The 20,186-nt window shown below is 45.4% G+C and overlaps 1 protein-coding gene across 1 annotated transcript; it reads right to left on the bottom strand.

The window, feature by feature from the left end:
- Window positions 1–578: 578 nt before the first annotated feature.
- Window positions 579–19,082, bottom strand: LOC139645248 (zinc finger FYVE domain-containing protein 9-like; the record flags this gene model as incomplete). Its single annotated transcript, XM_071520918.1, has 11 exons — window positions 18,957–19,082; window positions 12,802–12,906; window positions 11,255–11,362; window positions 8,208–9,664; window positions 6,471–6,570; window positions 5,856–6,032; window positions 5,358–5,521; window positions 3,657–3,786; window positions 3,102–3,224; window positions 2,176–2,331; window positions 579–803 (listed from the first exon to the last, which is right to left on the bottom strand). Coding segments are annotated over exons 3-11 (2,602 nt in total), but the record flags the coding sequence as incomplete, so codon positions are not given.
- Between the last annotated feature and the right edge of the window lie 1,104 nt (window positions 19,083–20,186).

Below are 20,186 nucleotides of genomic sequence, written 5' to 3'. Positions count from 1 at the left end.
GTGCTAAGTAAGAGCAGGATTTGGCACAATTTGACCTTTTCAACTCAACTGCAAGTAAGCCCTTTTCAAGGTACAATCATGTCTTTGTTTAAAATGGTAATAAAAGTATAATATTAATTAGATTAAATTAGATAGACTTTATTGTCCTGAAGGAAATTTGTCTTGGACACAGTGCCTGCTGTATAAAATACACATAAAATACACATAAATACCCATCATCTTGCACAATTGCAGTTGCCCGTCCATAAAACATAACTACATACATACGTACATACATACAATACTTACATGTCTATATACATACATGTATGTATTGTATATATGTATAAAGTAGTAGTATCTCTTGTTTCTATATATTGTGCTTTTATGCCTTGTAAAGTGCTTTGGAAACTGTTTTTGAAAAGATGCTATATAAATAACATTTCTTAGTATTTACTGACTATTTACTACTATGTAATCTCTTGTTTCTATGTGCATTATTGTCCTTTTGTGCTCCGCAAAACCCTCAGTAAATCCTGTTTTTATTAATGAATTTATTGATTCACATAGTACCAAGCCCAGTAACCCTCTCAACTCACATCGGTACTCCGCCCCCAGCCGCAGCATGAGTCGGATGGGGAAGACCTTGGCCCAGGGCGTCTCCCACTTCTGGATCAGGATGCCGAAGAGGTAGGGCGGGTTGGGCAGCAGCAGGTCCTGCAGCGACTGGAAGGACGGGCTGATGTACAGGAAGCCGCCGTGCTCCTTGCTGCCCAGGAAGCTCTGCGTGAAGAACGAGTGGCTCAGGTGGCTCAGCACGTTGCCTTTTGGAGACGGAGGAAGAAGGGAACAGGGGGAGGGAGGGAGGAGAGAGAGAGAGAGAGAGAGAGAGAGAGAGAGAGAGAGAGAGAGAGAGAGAGAGAGAGAGAGAGAGAGAGAGAGAGAGAGAGAGAGAGAGAGAGAGAGAGAGAGAGAGAGAGAGAGAGAGAGAGAGAGAGAGAGAGAGAGAGAGAGAGAGAGAGAGAGAGAGAAGAGAAAGTGGGGGTGGTAAATTAAGAGTTTTGAGAGGTGCAGCAGGGGGAAGAAGGGGAGGAGATGGAGAGAAGAGGAGAGATACAATGGGTTATTAATGGTGTATACGTTTTGAGGAAATACGAGAATAAGAGGCAGGGATATGAAGCGAAGGAGAAAAGAATAAGAATGAAGAGGATGGAACGGAAGAGAGGGGAGAGGATGAGAAAAGGAAAACGAACATGAAAGTGAGGAGCGAGGGCAGAAATAGGAGAGAAAGTGGAGAGTTTTCATCCTCTGAAAAGGAGAAGGCGAGATAGAAAAGGCTGATGCTCTCAATATATTCCTTGGATTATTCTGTGTGGATAAAGAGCCTTGCCTAGTCTGTATAAAGTCCTACAAGAGTGAATAAAAACGTCTCTTCTCAGCCGCTCACTGACTAACCCTCTCTGACAGCCGTGCACGCTCGGCCTACAACCTCATATTACCCACACAGGGTTCATGTTACTAATTATCTCTGGGAGAGATCACTGGCTTTAGATGGCACATAACACAATAACCCTAATGGCGATGCAAAGCTTAGCGGTCGGGAGTTATGCTAAAGCCAGCACTCTTCCCGAGGCCTGACTGACAGCGACCTAACCGGGAACGACAGAGACAACATGGCTCCCTTCCACAGCCGTGAATTTGCCACAGTGTGCGGTGAATATGTAAAAAAAGAAAAACGCCAGAGGAGAGTGAGACGTCAAAGTCAGCCGATATTAGCGGTTTTCGCTCCGCAGCATACGGCGGCAAAACGCAGGACAGGCGGTGGCGAGGTGACGAGCCTGGAGGCAAGCGACCTGACAGCGGGGCGCTAATGTTCGCACCGTTTTTTCCCGAGGAGGTCAAGACACAGTTCAGCAGCGGCGGACGGTAACCTGGTTTCCAAATAGAGGACGACAAGGTGCACCTGTCGTCTCCGCCAGACCTAAAAGTAGAGCTGGAACATTTTCCCCTTGCACTAAACTACTTTAGGGTTAGCTCATTTTTAACTGGGCAGCACCTGACTGAGACAGACGGACTCACCTGTGGACCTCCAGACTGAACTACTAATGAGCTGCCATTTCCCCAAGAGGGGCCCATGGCGGAGGTGGTCTAATTTCCTAGTGGGGCTCCTGGTAGAGCTGCTGGTCTCGTTCTTACCGGTGAGGGCCTCTTGGTAGAGCTGCACGAAGTGGGTGAAGACGTCCTTGGGGATGGTCTTCTCGTCAGGCAGACACTGGAGCAGGATGACCACCTCCGCCTGGCCGACGGCGTGCATGCCCTTAGTCGTCACGTACCAACATTTCCTGTTTACGTCTGTGGGTTGAGAGAGCATCAGGAAGGAGGTCAGACAACTAATCTGTCATATCAGAGAAGCAGTTACCCAGTAACATCAGAGCCACATCATCTCCTAATCTACCTCACATGACGGTCTAAAATACACCCAAGATATTTAACCATCGGAATTCTTTGTGACCTTAATAACCCATTATTAGTCAAAACACGGATGTACTTCACTGCAATTTAAACACATTTCACAGCTTCAAAATACAAGTAAAGCACATGTTCAGTTGTCGCATACTGTCAGTCCTTCTACAAAGTGGTCAGACAGTAAGTTTCACTATGAAAAAAATATCTTCAACCCAATAAATTCGTGCCTAAAGAAAGCCAGCGAGTGGAGCGACAACACAAGGCACCACACTACAACACAGTGGTGTTTTAATGCAGTGGTTCTCAACCTTTTTGACTCATGACTCATTAAAACAAAACCCATGCCTACTTGCGACCCCCCCCCCCCCTGTCATAGCATATACAGTGAACAGTTCAACCTATTTCAGGCTGAAAATTTGTTAGTATTCCACAAAAAAAAAAATTGAAAATCAGAAATAGCCATAGTAAAATTGTACTTTAGAAATATGTTTTTTTCCTATCCCTTAGATCATCTTGGGACCAATAATTCTAAAGTAGGTCCACACACAGAATTCTGCTCCACCTGGTGGACCTGGTTTGGTGTCATCATCTCGTGACCCCCAGGTTGAGAACCACTGCTTTAAAAAAGGTAGAAAGGAGCTAGCTGGGGAACTCACAGTTGACAAGCTTGACCATGGCCAGTAGGTTAGCGTTGAGCACGAAGACCAGCGGGTCTGGGCCTCCCTCCTCCAGCTGCTGCATGAGGACGATCTCCGACGGCCTCTCCTCCACCGCGTAGTCTGGAGGAGGGGTGGGGTGGAAAAAAAAGGAGAGGAGGAAGAACAGGATGGAGGGAGGAGGAGTCAGGGTTAAGTTAGATAAAGGATCAGGAAGAACAGATGATGGGGAAAGGATGGGCATGTCAGAGTGAGGATCAAGGGAGGGGAATGTGGTGAAGATGGGAAGAGGGTCACAGATGAGGTAAGAGAAGGAAGGGCAGGGGGAAATAAACGATCCCGAGTTAGCAAACAGCTACACTCCTTCCCCCGTTTATTCCAAAAACGTAGCCTTCCCATGTATAAATCCTCTCTCCCCCCTCTCCCCACATTGGCAATGAGTGGTGGTGACATGAGCCGGGATACAAAGCACATAAAACAGACTCAACAAATACAAGCACACGATCCGACAGAGCAATGAGGAGGCAGCAGAATGGTGAGGATGAAGGCAAGCACCTGTGATGTGGCCTCCCGTACCTCCTTTGACTCCAGTGGAGATGAGGATGGGAGGGAGCCCGTCCTCCGGGATCAGGCTGAGGGAGCTGCCCACGGGGCTGCCCACCGGGGCGGCAGGGGTGAGGGCCGCCTGGAGGTGGAGAGAGGCAGGGGGAGGGGGAGAAGAGGTAGATGGAGGTTATAACACACAGTGAGGTGTAATACCACAGCAACAACATCCAAGAGGGCGTTCTTTCCTGCGATTATGGGTACAACAGAGATGTAAATAAGTACAAGGTGCAGCCAAGTACTGTCGGCAGCACCTATAATCACAGAGAGTGGACTTGTGGGTGCCACGGCTTAGCCTAATCAAAAATTTATAACCAGCTAGATCAAAAATTGGAAGCACATACTAAGGTTTCAAAGTAGACTCTCGGCTCTTTACATTCATTTAAAGCCAGCACAAAAACTGCCACCACCCTGCTGGCTTTAAATAAATGTAAACAGAGAAAATCTACTTTGAAGCCTTTGTGTGTGCTTCCAATGTTTTTTATTTAGCTGCGTTTAAGCCTTTTGGAATGAATCACAACCTTATAATTGAAACAAACAAAGTTGCTTGTGAGAAGTTCTTTTTCTTTCATGGCTTGTATGCAATGGGTACCAACGCATGTACACTGCCTGAAAAGTTTTCTTCAAAACAGTGTACATACTGTATATAAGGATTAAAAAAACAAGAGAAAATCAGAAAGATAGCCAACTAGCTCAAGAGTTGGCTTAGCAACCAATAAAGCACAGATAGCATTGATTTATGGGAATTATCAGCAAGGTTCGGATTGCTTGTTTGAAACTACCCATTGCATAAATAACAGTAATACAATTCATTGTTCCCAAGAGTGGTGTAGCAGTTAAAAGCCCTACTGGCCTGGGATTGAATTTTCCCATACTCTCAGCTTTCCTACTTAAATAAAAATAAATACATTTTATTTTTGATTCACTTGTCATTGGAAGTAAATCTCAAAGTGCTAAAAGGGGAGAACAGTTAAAAAGCGCAGCAGCAAGAAGTAAAAGCTGTGTTTAACCACTTAGCGTTTGGCATGTAGCTCATGAACACGTCACTGGTGAACCAGTCAGCTCCCTGCTGAGCAGAACCTTTGGCAGTAAAGTCAAATCATGCATTACCAAGTTCATGCCAGACTTTCACAGTGGCTGTCATGGGAAAGCCTGACTTCATACTGAACTTTGGGATTGCAGACAGTCTGCCTAGCATGCCATCTGAATTTAAGCCATTTAAAAGCTGCAACAATCATTCTGTTCAACAGGCCGTGAATCACCATGACAGTTGGTGAGTGTCCAGCACGACCACGAAAACAACCAAATTCAATTTATTGTTCTGTCATCTGTTGCGAGGCAAACTTAAACTAGTTAGCCAGTGGCTTACAGAAACCCTGTACTGTACTTCCCAGTTTTGAGCATTTCAGTCTAGTGCCGTTACTAACTCTGATTAAGCCAACATGGAATGTTTCTTTTGAAGCCTGTTTACTACCTGTTCACTGCAGTTTGTGACCCGGCCAGGAAATCAACAAGACTCCCAAACAAAAGAGTCCTTTATGACAACCTTCAGCTAACTCAGAAGCTAATTCGCCCCGAACAAGCTTAACTAATAGCATTAGCTGTGGCTGAATGTTGTGTAGGTGACTCAGTGACCTTTGGAGCCAAGCCTACCTCTGAGGATTCAGAAGCGGAGGATTTGTTCGAATACGGGGAGACCGCCAGCGACCGGGAGGAGGCGGGGCTGGAGGCTTGAGGTTTGGGGGACTCTGCTGTCTCCCCATTGGGTAGGATCCCATCAGCGAACCACACCCTCCTCTGCTCCCGTGTGAGGGTCCCTGCAGGTGAGAGGCATGCAAAGAATTAGACATTTTTGTTTTCCTTCTTTTTCCTTGTTATTTCGTATCCTCATGAACACACAGAACACACAAACACATACACACACACACACACACACACTGTGAAACACAAGGTTACTGGATGCAAGCAAACCCTGTTATCAGGAGTGGCAAAAAAAAAAACCCAAAAAAAACACAGAAAGCAAAGGCGGAACTAACAGGCGAAATCAAACAGTGCTTCATACTTTAATGCGGTGGGGACAGATTGTGGCTGTAAATGTAAAAAGGCGAAAAATAAAGCGGTAAGAGGATTTATTTCTGGTAAAGGTTGTACCCTCGGAGCCGGGCTGTTTGAGGACTCCCACAGGCACCATGACGGTGGGCGGGGGGGAGCTGAGCGCCCCAGAGGCCTGGGCCTGCTGCAGCGGGGGGATGGTGGAGCAGTACTCCGCCGGGTTGTTGGGGTTCGGACTCTGGTTGCTTCCAGCGGCCTGGTTCTCCCACGATGGAGCTGACAGAGACGGGGGTGACAGTGATTAGAGAGACTGTCCTATAGCCAGAAGGTCACAGGTTCGATCCCAACAACAGCCAGCGAGTGTTAATTAACAGCCATTTTGCCCTGGTGAAGCGTACTGCGTAAATGAACATCAGCTAGAATCACTGAGATGTAAACAATCCACTTTGAAGAATGGGTAGCTGTGCCTTATGGGAATTATTAGAATGGTTGCAAAACATCTTTGTCCAATCAGACTGCTTGGCTGAAACTACCCATTATAGAAATATACAGAAATCGCTGCAGGTACTCTGCATTATTTTTAACTAAGGGGACAAATGAATACAATCACCCAACCACGCACCGTTATTTTATCTATTGTTTACTTTAATAATAACCTCCTTTTCTACTCAAATAAAGACAGGGGTTGAACTTTCTACTTGTAAAGATCCTCACCACTCATCAGAGCAGAATGACAGGTGACGCAGACGCGGGCCTCCTTCCTGTCCATGTACATCAGCCTGCATTTTAGACTGCAACATGCCGCGCAGAATACCTGAAACACACACACACACACAGATCATTAATAGCACACTCCTACAAAGGATGAGCAAACTAGTTAAAAGCAGCGATGCAAAATGAGTCATTTCCTCCAAATGATTTTACTTGCAATATAAACAATTAAAAAGGTAAATAACTGAAAACAAGCTGTGATTAAGTGTGCGGCAAACCTACAGTTTTTAATGGACATTGATTTCCTGTGTTTTGCCAGCACCTCAAAGAGCTGCAGCTGTGCACAGGGCACATTACTGTCATTGGATTAACACCTCATTATACATCATTATCCTCCAACATCTATTTAGCAAATGATTGGACAGTAGATGGAGAATCCTTTTACTTTCAGTGCCTCAGCATCATCAGCTTGTTTGCAGATCTGCCAGCCTAGAGGTGGTCATGTACTGAGCATCCCACTGTGTCTATTGTTTGCCCAGTGCTGGTGTCAGTATTATTGCAGTGCCAGCTCCTCCCTGCTCAAGTGGCAGCGTGTGTGTTTGTTTACCACCATGGGAAATTAAGCAGCAGTCCGGCCATTTTCCAGTGCAGAGTCAGCGACCACATCTCCGCTATCAAGCACCATGTGGATGCCCGGCTCCGCAGTGTGGCCGGCTAGAAAGCTACCTGCACAGCCACCGAGTTAATCTGCTCAGAAAGGCCTAAAAAGGATCTCATTCATCAAACTACTGCATTTAATTATTTCCCTCGTCCATTAAGTCCAACACAGCTTCTTTAAGCCACTGATGGAATATTACAGACCTGTATTTTAAAATCTGCAATGCTTTCCTTCTCTCGTTTTTTATTCTTGCTCACTTGTATTTTGTCTTTTGTTAAACACTTCATGATAATCCTGTTTTGTTAAAGCCGGTTTTATAAATACATTTTACAAGTCCTGGAGGAGCAATGTCTTCATTTCACAATGACAATGATTACTTGCACGACTGGACCTAAAACAAAACATCACAGGTTTTATCCAGGTTTTGTCCAAGTGTGCTTGTCAAATTGTCCCTGAACAAAACCCTGAAAGACTCACTCAGTGTAAGTCGCTCTGGATAAAGACATCAGCTAAATCCCTAAAATGTAATTCCACTCTTGCAATTTACTTCTTTGTTGTACCCACTTTCCCTCAACCTGCCTTGTTGTCTACTACAACTTCAGCTGCATTCAGTACTTGTGAGTGGAGAGAGCAATAGCTGATAATTACAGCGACAACATAGTATCAGCAAGAGATCAAGTTTTTCCAGGCGAGAAAAAGGGAGAGTGGCACTCCTTACGCAAAACACAACATGTCTTGTGGCTCCATTGCATTCTGGTCTATTGAGGCTACCGACAGTGGAGAAATTGGTCTCTCTGCCTCTTCTACGAGGGATTTCTCCCTGTATGATTGTTGAACGTTGGTGCAAAATGGTGAGTCTAGAAAGAAGTTTCTGCTATTGTAACTGCACTGGAAATATTTCAACATGAAGTCAAGTCATCTAAATTATGCTAGTTATCTGCGGGAATAAGAAAAATACACCACCAAACAACAAAATGGGCCCAGAAATGCAAGGTACATCGTCATAATAGCTGTTTTTTAACTGTGTTACAGAGTTTTAGGGTGGATTTTTCCTTTAAAATCGGCCACTTGGCTCCACTGACCTTGCCGCAGGCCCTGCAGTGGTGCCTCCTCTTGGTGAAGGTGAACTTGACATCACACTTCATACAGACAGGAGCCTGGGAGTCGGGCACCCACACAGGGGCGACCTCTCCCAGGGAGCTGGCAGGTTTCCTGGACAGCGCCCCCAGCTGGCCTGCCTGGAGGTCGTTGTCTGGACTCTCTGTGGGCATCAGGGACGGCGAGTCGACACTCTCTCCGTTCACCCCGACCGCACCCTGCTCAGCCCCACTGACCGGCGTTTCCGAGGGTACGCCTGTCCGACACTGGCTGTCCAGGTTCTTGTTCTTGCCGACGGGAGACGGGCCGAGCTGATTTTGGACCTGGCCCGAGAGAGGCCGTGGGATCTGGAGCTTGAGGCTGACCGGCTGCTTGGGCCGCGCCCCTCCATAGGGCACGCTGACCGGCTGCAGCCGATTGTTGTTGAGTTTTGTTTGGACGGTACCTGACCCTACTGCTGCTCCATCGCTATTCTCCTGCTTGCTCTCCTCCATCTCTTTCTCCTCAGTTACAGAGTCCTCTTTGGAGGGGACAGGACTGGGAGAAAAGCCCTCCTCCTCCTCCTTCTCTTCTACCTCCTTATGCCTGTCATGGTTCCCTCCCTCCTGCTCCAGACCGTTAGGGAGGCTTGTCATCCCAGAGAGCTGGTCTATCCGTCCCTCTGGACCACCTCTCCTCTCTTTCTCCTCCATTAGGAGCCCATCAGCAGGCAAACCGTTCTCCTCTTCCTCACAACCACCCTGAACACCCCCTCCCCCATTCTGGAGACTTTCCCCCTGGTGTTCCTCAGGGTTTGCCTTTTGTCTTTCTTGACCAGAGTCCTGTGAAACAGCTGTAAAGGCCTCCTCTTTGGCACTCTCCCTGCTTGGTGATGCTGGTTCCAAACTTGGATGACTCTCATCAGCTGCAGCCTCTTCCCGTCCTTCAAATCCTTCCTCAAAAGTGAAGTGAGTGTGACTGACGTGGGGGCCTCCACCCCCCATTGAGGCGTCTCTCTGCTCCTCACGGTTACGGTGGTCTGAGGCACCAGGCTGGTTGTCTGGGGGAGGAACAGGAGGAGAGCTGCTCTCCTTGCTGAGCCCATCGAGTTCTGGGCTGGCCGGGCGGCCGTTCTCCACAGCGCTACAGGCCGACACGGGGGGCGGCGAGAGGTCGTCAGTGCCCACCAGTTTGCCGATGTTGGGCTGGGGGAGGGGCGGGCTGTGGACGTCCGACGGCCTCTCTTCCCCCCAGGATGGAGGCTCGGGACCGGGAAGCCGTTTAGGGTCGGCCCCCGGGGAGCCGCTGGAGGAAGAGTCTGGGAGGGTCTTGAAGGGCAGCGCACTCTCCTGGGGGCTGAGGTCTGCGTGGGCCAGGGCGGGGTTCAACGACAGCAGGTGGGCCGGCGGGGCCAGGATCTGGGTCCACTTGGCATCCGAGAGTGTGGGAGTGTCCGTCTCATCTGGGAGAGAAGAGGACAGGGAAATAGGGGATTACAGGGGATTCACTGTGCCTTAATTGACGTCAAAGCTCAGTCTTCTTTTGGTAAATAGGTCTCAATTGATTCAAGTACAGTAAAATGTTGGCTGCACTGCACCTACCACTTAAACAGATCTATATCTTGCATAAGAAACCTTTTATCCTTTCTTTTTTGATAGCTTGCAGGTTTCCTGTCGCTCACAAGACATGGAAGAGAAAATAAGAGGAAGTGGCTACCGGCAAAGAGATCATGAACCACAATAGCAAGACAGGAATCCTCAAATGAACTGCCTAAGGAGAACTAATACAAAGATACACACTCCCAGGTGATTGAAAGAGCTAAAAATGGGAGGAAAGAAACCAGGGGATAAATTGAGAAATGAGGTTGGCATGGATTGGGAAATTAGTGTTTGGATGGACTGGGAAATTCTGAGAAAGTGGGCCAAACTGCTCCGTTCCCCCTGGGAGCCATCAGTCAACTTGACACATGAATGCTGTGGAATGTGAGCAGAAATTCTTTAAACTAATTTACACACACACACACACACACACTCCAAAAAGACGTGTCAGTAAAGCAAAATAAGTGCATAGAGTTACAACTACACCGCTCTCCTCCCTTCGTTGGAATTCATGCTAGGCTGTTTTAGTATGTGCTGTACCAGGTTCAAGCAACCCCACACACACACACACACTCTCATATTGCACACAAACACACACAGAGTTAATCTGCCAAGCTGGATCTCTGGCAGAAGACACACAGATAATCACTCGCAGCCAAAACACACACTGAGCTCACACTGCCATGGCAGAAGTACATACAGTAGTGCTCACATACTGTCTGTCTGTCTGTCTGTCTGTCTGTCTGTCTGTGTGTGTGTGTGTGTGTGTGTGTGTGTGTGTGTGTGTGTGTGTGTGTGTGTGTGTGTGTGTGTGTGTGTGTGTGTGTGTGTGTGTGTGTGTGTGTGTGTGTGTGTGTGTGTTTGTGTTTATCAGCAGGACTGGCATTTATTCTGGGGTCACCTATGAAGAGCCCAGGAAAAGAGCGATCTTTCCCCATATAATAAACAGACTGTTTATACTGGAGAGCTGGAAGTCAGCACTGTGCACTAATGCAATGTTTACTTTACAATTACCATAAACAAACCCCGTGGAACCACTGTTTCAAAAAGCCCTAATACAATTTCTTTCCCTACTGTGAGCATTAAGTGTGAAGAAAAAAAAATACTTTACGCTCTTGACTCTGCTTTGCACCAATTACACAGTCTCACACAAGCCCAGGGGAAATGGGTAATCCAATTAGTCCTATTCCCTCTCTGCCCACCCTCATTCACCACCTGCAAATATTACTCAAACTCAATGGGCGGCAGATTGTCTGACACCTGCGTTCTCATTGCCAATCACTTATTCATGGGTTACATCACGGCATCCACAGCCACAGCTTTGCTCAAACCTCAATCCCGTGGCTATGTCTTTCCCCATCTGTATTTCACAAGCACACCGACTCACTGCCTGTCATCGTCTCGTCTCGTCTCCATGCCTACAAAACAATTCCTGACGTCAGCCGGCTTCTCACCTTCGTTCTGCTCGAACTCGTCCAGCACCTTGTCCAGGTTGAAGGCCTCGGCCTGGAAGTAATTCTCCATGGGTCAGGAAGCTCCACCCTGCCGGCGGCCGTGTGAACCTGGAGGCAGGACAGTGGTCAGCATCGCAGAAGAGCGTGTCATCAATACCTAAACCATTTACTCTTCCATACTGTATTACAGAGGCGGAGATGGCTCTTGAAGAAGCGCCTCATGTCACCCTCACCCAATGAATCATATCCACTCTTTCCCATCTTCCTCCTCTACTCACTGTAATATCTTGAAGTAAAAATATCCCTTCTTACTCTCTCTTTACTTCTCTTATTTCCTTTCCTAGCACTTCTCTCTTCCACGATCATTCTTGGGTCACAGGAATATTGTAAATAAACTTTTTTAGAAACTCTTTAGAAGTTAATTGCCAATTACCTAAAATGTTTCTGTGGAGGCTATACTTCATACACATTTTCTATTTTAACAATACATAGCCTACTTTTCCATGTTCTATCGGCTCCTGCATGCCAGCAGTTAACACTTGACCCTGCACAATGTTCATTTGCCTCATCAAAGCCGACCTTATCAGATAGGTTAGACAAACGTTACTAAGGATTGCTCAATGCAAAACTTTTGAAGATAGCTGAAATAGGAGGCTAATTTACAATTTAAAGGATACGTTCATCAATTTTGAACCTATAAATAATTTGTCTGTGGTACTTGGACCTGCAGAGAATAGCTGTCAGTTGAAACGATAAGCTCCCGTTGCCTCTTGCTGCTAACAAGCAGTCCAAATGGGGTTTCTCCAAAAAAGCTGTTTGTAGGTTCCACAAGGGAGATGAGAGTAAATGGAAAAGTTGCAAAGTACATAAATCGAAATTGGCTTTGATTTCATGACAGTTACGCCATCACGCACATTTTCACAAAAAATCTTTTCTCTGCCGCAGCACAGACTGCTGTGGGGTGAAAGTGCGTTACTGGTGGCGTGATCTAGAGTTTTGCGGATGGTCAGATTGTAAACAATTGCACGTGGAGCCCGGTAGAGTTTGGCAGAAGATGATCCACTGAGTGCAAATGGTGCGGTGCTGCTGCTTTCCAGGCTGTGCGAGTAAAGACAAGTTATTTTGACAAACCCAATTTGAACTGCTTGTTAGCAGCAAGAGGCCTAGCAACAGGAGCTCACCATTTCAACCAGCAGCTGACTCAGGAGCCACTATTGTCTGCAGCTCCAAGCACTACAGGTATGTAAGAAACAAATTATATCCTAGGTCCAAAATCAATGAATTTATCCTTTAGATTACATATTTATCTCTGTGCAAACCTGGGCCTTTCAGGACCTGCATGCCCTGTTGGTAATCCAGACATGGGTGGTAGTGGTGAATGTCCAGACTTTTCTGAACTTTGTCATGATTTGTGTTTTTCCATAGTTTCCAAGGAGGTGGAAATGGTCTAAATCCTTTTCCATACTTTCCTGACTCGAGTAGAAAGCCTGTACTGTACAGATTACATTTAGCTCTGAAACAACACTCCTCTCCCCGTCAGTCCTCACCTGCTCGGAGGTCCTCCTCAGCAGTCCCAGGCGGCGGTGTTGATCTCAGCAGGCTTCTCTCTCTGTCTCACTTCACCCAGTCTGGCAAGCGCCCAGCGCCCACACCTGAGACACGGAGGGGAAACACCATTCAGTAAAGCACTGCTTCTCAACTGGTGTGGTGTGGTGCTAGTTATACTATGAGGTGCTGAGCTGTGTTTGGTTCCAGCAGAAAACAGTAAATCCCACACACTCATATGTATGAATGGAGTTCTTAGTAAGTGAGCTTTAGAAAAATAAAACCAGCTGGTCTGCCACAGACTCAAGTCAGATGTGCTTTGGGATGTTAATTTAATGTAAGCTGGGCGAAGTCCAGGAGCTCAATGTGCTTTCAGGCCCTCTGGAAAGATACAAATATGACTTCTAAAAAAATCCATGAAAAACGTGGGAACGGTGACACTCCAAAAGACGCTTTTAAAGCTGCACTAGGAAACTTGGCACATTGGTGGCTCCAAATGGCAGCGAGAGGTAACCGTTTGAAAAATGTGAAGTTCAAAACCCAGAAATCATTTAATGCGATGCAGGTAAACTGCACACAGCATGCTCATGTTACCAACCTGGCTGGTCTGTGATCACCTGTGTGTCTTTCTATCAAAGGATACCAAAGGTGTGAGAGAGACAAAAGACCTAACGTTAGTGAGTCCAACTTTCTCTGGATGGAGCGCCGCTCACTGACTTCACTTGTCACTTCCTGTGGGTGAGGAAGTGTTCATACTCAACACCAGACTTTAATTTGGACAAATAAGACAAATCTACGGGGTCTTAATTAGGGGGGATGGGACACTCTTCTCTACTGCAGCCCCACTTTGATTTAGGCTGATAAGCCAGGTTCAATTTTAAATACAAATCTTACCTAGTGCAACTTTAAAAACCAAACGCAAAATCATACCTCATTATCCACCACAAGATTGTATAAAGCTTTGTGTGATATTTTCAAGCAGTTGATATTTGGTTGTTTTGTTTTTCAGATGGAAGTGTGCCACAGCACTGAGAAGGTAGAGAAGTAAAGCGTCATGGCCAAAAACTCAGCGCCAACGTCTCCACACAGCATGTTGATAATGAATCAGAATTAACTTTTTGGTGAGCCTGGGACACTTAATCTCATAAACAACATCCCACTTCAATTTGATAACATAATACAGCATCTAAATTAACAAGTCCTCAGTGGAGTGAATTACACATTATCATACATAGTGAGCTATTATCCACCCAAGCTAGACAAGGCAATCAGCTTCATGAATGGAAAACAACTGAAGCCTGAATGACTGCACAGCAAACCTGCCCAGCCTGTCCTTGCTGATGGAGAGACCTTGGAGTGTGAGTGTGTGTGTGTGTGTGTATGTGTGTGTGTGTGATGTGTGGGCGAGTGAGTGACAAACAGCCAGGCTGAACTTCAGGGTCATTCTCATAAGGACAAGAGCAACCAGGGATTACACCAGAGACCAAATATTCTGCAGAGTGAAGGCCGTGGAGAAAGGAGCGGCGTCAACACATTTTCCGCTTAGTTTAAGATGCAAGCTTGGCCACACTGTCAGCACAAAACAGTGAAGGCACAGGACAGGAGGGGTTGAGGCTACACATGTAGTACGCACCGATGGGTCAAACCACTTCGGCCACACCAGGAACGAGGCTGACAGAGGGAGACCTCGTATAAAAACCCTGGTATCGGAGCCACAAAAAAAAAATCACCCTCAGGACTAACAGAGTGGTACAGCCCCACAAAAAAGCATCTCTATGTCAAGCCAGTCTATAAAATAAATAATCCAGCAGTGAGCAAAACAAAGCAACAACGCTTTAATGGGAGCACATTGCAAACCATTACAAGCACAGTCCAGATGGGATAGGATGACTTGGTTTTGGAGACGCACTCTGGTGGAGCCACAAACACTTCAACACATGCCAGGTGACGTCACTTCTCGACCCAAACAAGCACCAGCTTCACTTGCCAAAATAAATCCTCTTTTAAAGTAATTACCTGTGACATTTTCATAGAAATCAAGCTCCTTTTTTTCTTCTCTCTATTGCAGAGTGATATAACAACAGTGATTCAATCTACTGTCTACCCAGTTCATGAAAGTTTTTACATTTGCTGTTCTAAACACCCGCTGTCTGGTAGGTCTTTCCTGGGAAAAAGGAAGGAAGTGATGCGTTTAACGTTTCCACTTTGTTTGGAATAAATAGACGAGGAACCAGGTAGTTAGCATGAGCAGTGATAGCAGTGATAAAAAGGGAGCGCGACCTACAGAAACTCAAACTTCATCAACATGAAATCCAAGGAAAAAGGCAAAGTCACAGTACTGGACACACACTGTGATGAGGTGATCTGTGGGAAGTGCAGTGCAGAAACACCACAGCAATGAGCGCTTAGCACCAAAGATGGAGATAAAATCTTGCAAATTACCACTTTAAAATTTTACTTATGTCATTTGGTGAAAGCCTTACAGAACCATGAGTGCATACATTTAAGTAAGGGTTGCCCTAGTGGAAAATCGAACTCTTGACCCTGGCTCTTTTAGCAACAAGCTCAACCCACTGAGCTACACAGGACCACACTTTACATACCAGTTTGACTATCAAAAATTACTGGCTTTTTAGTGGGATTATTAGTATGCAAAAATTATTCTAGGCCCAAAAAGAACTAGAGTTGTCCGCTTCAGTCCACTCCATGAGGCAGACTCTAATGTTGTTGATGTGATGACAAATTATCAGTAAATAAAGTGGCTGAGTCTCTGTGGAACAAACAATGAAAACGTCTCAGCGGGACGAAGCATGAAAATGGCCGAGCCGTTTTTAATCAACAAGCAAAAAAACGAAAACAAAGCACACAAGATGATCTAATTTAGTGAATCAGGCTCATCTGACCTCACAGCTGAACGGGAGCAACATCCAGGCACTAAAGTTTGACCTTTTCATAAACAGCCTGTTTGTATGTTTGCGGGCAATTCTGTCCTACTTGTACGCCTTTTAACTCTACTGACCTCCACCATCCTCAGCAAAGAGATTTCCCTTCGCACTCTGTGTGAATGAAAGACTCCCTAAAACCGCTCGCACCATGCGGGCGTGAAAAGGTGAACTATGAGACAGTGCATACACACCAACACACATCAACACCAACACACACAGACACAGACACGCCTCCATGAGGACAGGAGCCTGTCCCTGATTAAGATTTAATTACCCTGCAGAGGCCTTGAATAATGCATCTTTAGTCAAAGTAAGTGAAGGAGTTGTATTTTTAGACATGTAAACTTGGAATGAAGCTCTAAAGGAGACACATGTGCGTGAGAGTGTGTTGGAGAGTGTGTCGAAATTAAAGTGCAGGGTTCTGCCTTGACAGTTTGTGCAAGCCACTGGGTCTAGAAAAACTTGTGTGCAATTATGCTACTCCCAACAACCTGATCCTCAACTCAATTAATGACTTATAAAATAGCAAGACTGCATTACATTCACTGTCTGTAAAAAAACGATCAAAAAGGAACAGGCAATTACTTGTAGCGTGGCCTGAAATAGAACAAGAAAATCAAGACTGTGCATGACCGTGCACCCCACCTAATGCATACCCAAGATGCACCTCTTTCTACGAAAGCATGCTGTGTTTAACAACAGTGCTTCTGGAAATTGGATTAGATCAACATCATTGCACAGGGAATTAAATATTAATGTGTCCTCCTACCTCATTTTCTACAGTTTTGTGTCCACATAAGCGTATAACTACAGGGCGTAACGTAAAGAGAACAATAGATATTTTGTTAAAGTGGTGTAAAAAATATAAAACTTAATGTTCAGTAAAACTCAACAGAAAATGAGAGCTGGACCAGGGACTCAATTCTATTCCTGACTCAATCGAACTGCAGGTGATCCCCATTCACTACAGCCTGCAACAGCCTTCACTGTGAGCGAGACATGCTAATGAAACGGTCTAACATTGTGCTAACACGAAACCATGCCTGACTGGACATTCTGGCATGGCGGTGAAATTAAATAAGACAGGGGCATACACGCCGAAGAAGCTCAGACATGCCAGAACGCTAAAAGGACACGGAGTTCATTAAGTCCTCTCTGTCAGAACGAGACCCCATTTCCTGTTGTTGCTCCCGTCCTCTAGACAGGGTCTGCTGGGTGCAGCCATGCCGGTGCGGGGCTGGGGCTGGACACAGGAAACCTCAAATGATCACTTCCCCTCTTTAAGAATGGACTGACATCACTTTCTAACAACTTGATCGCATGACTGAATGACACATTATGTAATCTTTCACGCCTAGACTGGAAGCGGACTGGGAGTTGCCTTCCCTCCTCCACTGAGAGTTGAGACATTTTTTTTTTTTTTGTCTTCCAGCAAGAATGGCTAGAGATTAAAGAAACTGAGATTAAAGAAGACAGAGAAAAAGTAGCATGCCACAGGTTAGTATCCTCTCAAGAAATAACAGGTCACACTTGGATCTTCAATTTAAAAAATGATCACTTCTCTGACAAGACAAGAGGGGATAAAAAGCTAAATCCGCTGAGATTTTAAGACAGGGAGAAGGTGAAGAGAGTAGCTGTCCTGTCACAGAGAGCTGCTCTCAGGCTCCCTGCTTCACAGTAAATGTCAAAAGCTATTATGATACTCCTTTCTCCCCTATGTTTTGATCTGCATTTAAACACCACAAGACAAAAAAAAAAAACAGCAAAAGACGCGCTGCCGGGCTGCCATCAGGGAGAGACGTGTAATACTTTCTGAAAGCATACAGTAACCTACATCTTAGAAGTGTCTACACACACACACACAGTCGGAGCTCTTCTTTGCATGGAAGTCTGTTGGATCAGTCTAGTCAGTCTGTCCCCGTGGGTTTGAATCCTGCTTTAAGATCCACTTTGATATCGTCTTCTCTTGCTATAGGTAAGAAACCTGCACATATCAAATAAGCTTCATATCAAGTTGCCTCTCAGCAAGCAGACCATCCATGCTGGAGAGATGTCAAACGGGACCAGACAAGTGAATTACGGGGGGTACAGCCTCAGCCTTTGATGTCTATGATAGTATGTATTTCAATAAGATTAATGTGACACTAATTTGGGGGGGAAATGACACTTAAAAAGATTTTCTGACCGGGTCTTCCCTTTAGCAGCAAATTCAGAGTCAATTTCTCCCTTGTGATGACTATTCCAGGTGGCATTGGGATGGGCCCACTTCTTCATAAATCTATCTTCAGAGTTTGAGTAAGGCCTGCAGACCAAACGATGAGGCAGGGCAAGAGAAGCCCTTACCAAACCAGCACTCAAGAATAGATAGATGACCATTAGCTTGGATTATGCAACCATAAGTGGCACTGTGGCTGTGGCTGTGTACAGGCCAAAAGTAGCCTAGTATGATAGTATTATCCAGAAGTAGACTAGGTAAACAAATCAAAAATGGGTCTGTGTTATTACATAGAGTAGGCTATGGCACAGCAGCCTTAAAAATCCCATAGTGAAGGTTTGTTTGTAGCAGAACTTGGATAGTTGTACTAGCTGGTATTGTGCTAGCTGAATTCAACGTCCACTAAACCGGGGAAGGCCACGAATAAGTTTCCAAAACAGTTATCCCCCAGTCACTTGCACAATGCTGTGAAAACTGGTAGCATTTTTTTGGAGGGACAATAGTAGCATTAAATAGTAACACGTTGTACCGGGAAAACGATGTAGCCGTTAGCTGCAGCGATTCAGCGGGCGGTCGTGCGCCGAGTAGCGGCAGCGACTTGCTGCTCTGACGGACAGTCATATCGTCACGGACCCGGTGGCTTTGTGGCTAATAGCCAATTTTACCGGTTATAATATACTTAGAAAGCTGCCCTCCCAGAGTAATTCCATCCATTCCCCATAATCACTGAAGCTAGCCTCCCCCTGCTAATTTTTTAGTCAGTGTTTCCAGAGCTCGTTAAGCAGAGATGCTATGGTGTAGGTTAAATATACTATAGGATTTATACTGTACTTCTCGGAACGCCCCACCAATTAAACAAACTATATCATTAAACAAATGACAAAATAAATTCATACTGCCCGTGGGTAAGATAATATTTGCCGTTGCAATGGCGGTGTAACGTTAGTAGTGCAACAACAGACCTGTGAAATGTCATGAAAACAAATTCAGTACTCACTGGAGGAATCCTCATCTTTACGCACAGTGCCACGAAATCCCGCCGTTGGTATCCGTCATACCTAATCGCCTTTGAACGCTATTTTTGAGTATCCTCGTGTGTAGACCACTACTGCCAGACTCAAACAGTGCAAGTCGGAAAGTACAGCTCGTAGTCTACTGTAGTTGTGCGACAGCACTCAAGGATCCCTCCCCCAAGGTTTAATATGGGGGAAAAATAAGGACCAGCGTCAAGTCAGAAATAATACCACATCTAACTTCCGGTCATGTGTTTCAAAATAAAACTCTTACTGACAACCTCACGGAAATACCATGCAATTTACAGCTATATCTTTAATATATATTGGATCTACGCATTCTAATCGATTCGTCGATGCGGGTTTACTCGTTTTGTACACGCCAGTATCTACGCGTTCTTATTTATTTTCCAAAAGTGATTTATGTGGCTTTTATTTTGAAAGCAACAACAGATCGTTTCCGGTTTTGCTCGGGCTGACGCTGGCTAGCTTTGCGCAGCTTGGAAAACGGTTAGGTTACATCCAGCCGCAGCAGCAGCAGAGACATTTTGGCTCAAACCGGGCAAACGGTGAGCCCCGCAGCTCGGTCCTGCTCGCGTTAAGACACCCTAGAGCCAAAATGGCATTCATCCCCTGTAACCTTGTAAGACAGTTTTCCTCTTCTAGTGAATTACAGCGCCCCTTGATCAGGAGGATGCAGCAAAGGACCGTCACCGATAGTAATCGATGAAAAGGAATGTCAGAGTGTAAACCTCTAGTCTCCTTAGCAAATGGTTCAGGACAGTATTTGCTTAAGGCTGGCCATACTCTAAACTCAGTTAACAAATCTTCATATTTACATTAGAGTTTACACTCCTTTTTAAGATGACATAAATCTTAATGAATTAAATCCATAGTAACCTATATTTTAGTAAGTCGTATATAACTGATGCAAAGTTAAAGGAAAAAGCATTGTTTTTGCTGAAAACATAATTTTGTTTACACTGAAGATAGTTTACCCATCTTTCCATTACCCACTACATCACTGCGTGTTACATAACGGTTCAGACATGATCTATGAATTAGTAGACTGTATCTCAATAAGTATACAAAGGGAGGCACACTGTATGGCCTTTATGCTTTAGTATTTATTCTATTTATATAATAAGCACCAATTACACATATTAAGGACTCACCCACTACTTAAAAAACTGCTCATCAAAGAAAATATATAG

This window comes from Centroberyx affinis, unplaced genomic scaffold, assembly GCF_046629955.1.
Source record: "Centroberyx affinis isolate AG114_WGS23_722 - 3 ecotype Tasmania unplaced genomic scaffold, CSIRO-AGI_Caff_v1 ptg000835l_1, whole genome shotgun sequence".
In the NCBI taxonomy this organism is placed as follows: domain Eukaryota; kingdom Metazoa; phylum Chordata; class Actinopteri; order Beryciformes; family Berycidae; genus Centroberyx; species Centroberyx affinis.
This window is presented reverse-complemented; position numbering and strand designations above follow the sequence as displayed.